Here is a 2,221-nt window from a genome sequence, read left to right on the forward strand (position 1 = left end):
TGGTTATGGCCACTTTAATTATAGGACAGCTGAACAGGTACGTGTTCACTGCATTGAGGAATTTATCAGGTCCTGTTCTTTGCAGACCATGTCGGCAAAAGAGAAATCTAAATTTGATGAGATGGCAAAGGCAGATAAAGTACGCTATGATCGAGAAATGAAGGATTATGGACCAGCTAAGGGAGGCAAGAAGAAGAAGGACCCAAATGCCCCCAAAAGGCCACCGTAAGTGACTGTAGGATTCAGGACAACCATGAAAAGCTTTCCTTCTGCTTGAAAGATTTTTTAAAAGATACTTTACCTAAAAAAATGTAAGGAGACCTCTGTAAAATATTCTGTAATTTGAGCCTGAGGTGTTGGTGAGCTGTGTGTGCTTGGTAGTTGCCTGTTGACCTTTCCACTGGGAAGCAGACAGCCTAGTTTGGGGTTTTAGAATCCTTAGGTACATTCTCTACCCCTTGCCCAGTAACTGAGAGCCTGAGAAACCACTATATATTTCTAAAGCAGCTTAAAAATTTTATAGCCTTCAACTTTAAAACACTGTATATGGTATTGCACATTTCTTCACTCTAGGGAGGAGTGATAGGAAGTATGTGGGTTCAGGAACATGGGAGTTTGACTGAAGCTCACTTTTTGAAGATTCTCATCTACTTTATATAATTTTCTCCCCCAAGGTCTGGATTTTTCCTTTTCTGCTCGGAATTCCGCCCCAAAATTAAATCTACAAACCCTGGAATTTCTATTGGAGATGTGGCAAAGAAGCTGGGCGAGATGTGGAATAACTTAAGTGACAGTGAAAAGCAGCCTTACAACAATAAGGCTGCAAAACTGAAGGAGAAGTATGAGAAGGTGAGGTGGGCCAGACTGTGTACTCTGGCCGGTGAGAAGTCAGCTGCCCTGAATGTGAGGGTTTGTGGGGTGGAAGGATGCTTTGCTGGGCATGTGAGGGCCCATCTCCACTCAAGATCAGCTATGTGTGCTGATGTTCAGGCTTCTGATCTTTGTATTTTGGAGAACGTTAAGCAGGCTTAAAAATTCGGATAACGGGATGCCACTGGAATAGGATTTGATAGTTTTATAACATGACTTAAAGGCTACTCGATCACCCATTACCTTTTAAATTTGAATGGCTGAGAACCAAATGTGTATCAGGAAACAAATACTTCAAGTAGCAGACCTGTACTGTTTTTGAATTCCAGATTTCTTATTCTGAGGCAGGGACAGCATGTTTTCACCCTGTGCTAAAATAGCTGCAGGAGAGCTTGTCTTCTCATTTGGAATGTGTCCCTGTTCTTTCTAGGATGTTGCCGACTATAAGTCTAAAGGCAAGTTTGATGGCGCCAAGGGTCCCGCTAAAGTTGCCCGGAAAAAGGTGGAAGAAGAAGATGAAGAGGAGGAGGAGGAAGAGGAGGAGGAAGAAGAGGATTTTTGTATATAGTGATATAGCATCCTGCCATTCTTAGCTGTGAAAAAAGGTGGGTCAGCTGGCATGAGAAGTATTTGGATCGTTATGAATAAAAAAACTGTTTATCTGTCTCCTTGTGAATACCTTAGTGTAGGGGAGCGCCGTAATTGACACAGCTCTTATTTGAGAGGTGTCTTTTTTTTAGTTGTGTGGTAGTTTTAAACTTTGTTTTAAAACAAACTACAGCTCTTCATTGTCAACGAAGTGAAGAGTCACTGCATCAATGAAAGTTCAAGAACCTTCTGTACTAAACACAATTTGCAACGTTTTGTTAATTTTTGTATGTTTAGAATGCTGAAATGTTTTTGAAGTTAAATAAAAACAGTATTACATTTTTTAAGCTGTTCTCTATTATAACACTCTAAATTTCTGACTCCTAGCAGTCTTAATGGTAAAACACCCCACTCTACTGTATTTGATGACTAGCCTCCCTATAAATCTGGTAATTTAGGGCAAGTTGAAGAGAGCTACTTGAAGTTACTGCATGATTTTGTTTGTGTCTAAATGGCATCAAGATGAAGTCAGAACTATTGAATGTTGGAGCTAAGATAACTTGACACAGGCAAGGTTTAGCAGCCTTTAGAGGTGTAGGAAGGTGGGTGGTTAGGATTGAGGCTACTACCTATGAGGTTTAAAACTATATATTTTTTTGCCTCCTGCCCCACCCCTTACATTGTGGGGCCAAATTAATTGCTAAACAGCAAAAATACCTTCCTGAGGGTATGTATGGTGTATCAAACATTCAGGCTTTATTCC

At 40.5% G+C, this 2,221-nt stretch overlaps 1 protein-coding gene across 1 annotated transcript in view; it reads left to right on the forward strand.

Annotated features, from left to right (window-relative positions):
* HMGB3 (high mobility group box 3) overlaps nt 1-1,438 on the forward strand; it is a 3,046-nt gene extending 1,608 nt beyond the window's left edge. Inside the window, exons 3-5 of the mRNA XM_006774112.2 lie at nt 86-225; nt 675-849; nt 1,301-1,438. Of these exons, the coding sequence (XP_006774175.1) occupies nt 86-225; nt 675-849; nt 1,301-1,438 (453 nt within the window). The remainder of the gene's footprint in view (nt 1-85; nt 226-674; nt 850-1,300) is intronic.
* Nucleotides 1,439-2,221: the final 783 nt, after the last annotated feature.

This window comes from Myotis davidii, unplaced genomic scaffold, assembly GCF_000327345.1.
Source record: "Myotis davidii unplaced genomic scaffold, ASM32734v1 scaffold1147, whole genome shotgun sequence".
Taxonomy (NCBI): domain Eukaryota; kingdom Metazoa; phylum Chordata; class Mammalia; order Chiroptera; family Vespertilionidae; genus Myotis; species Myotis davidii.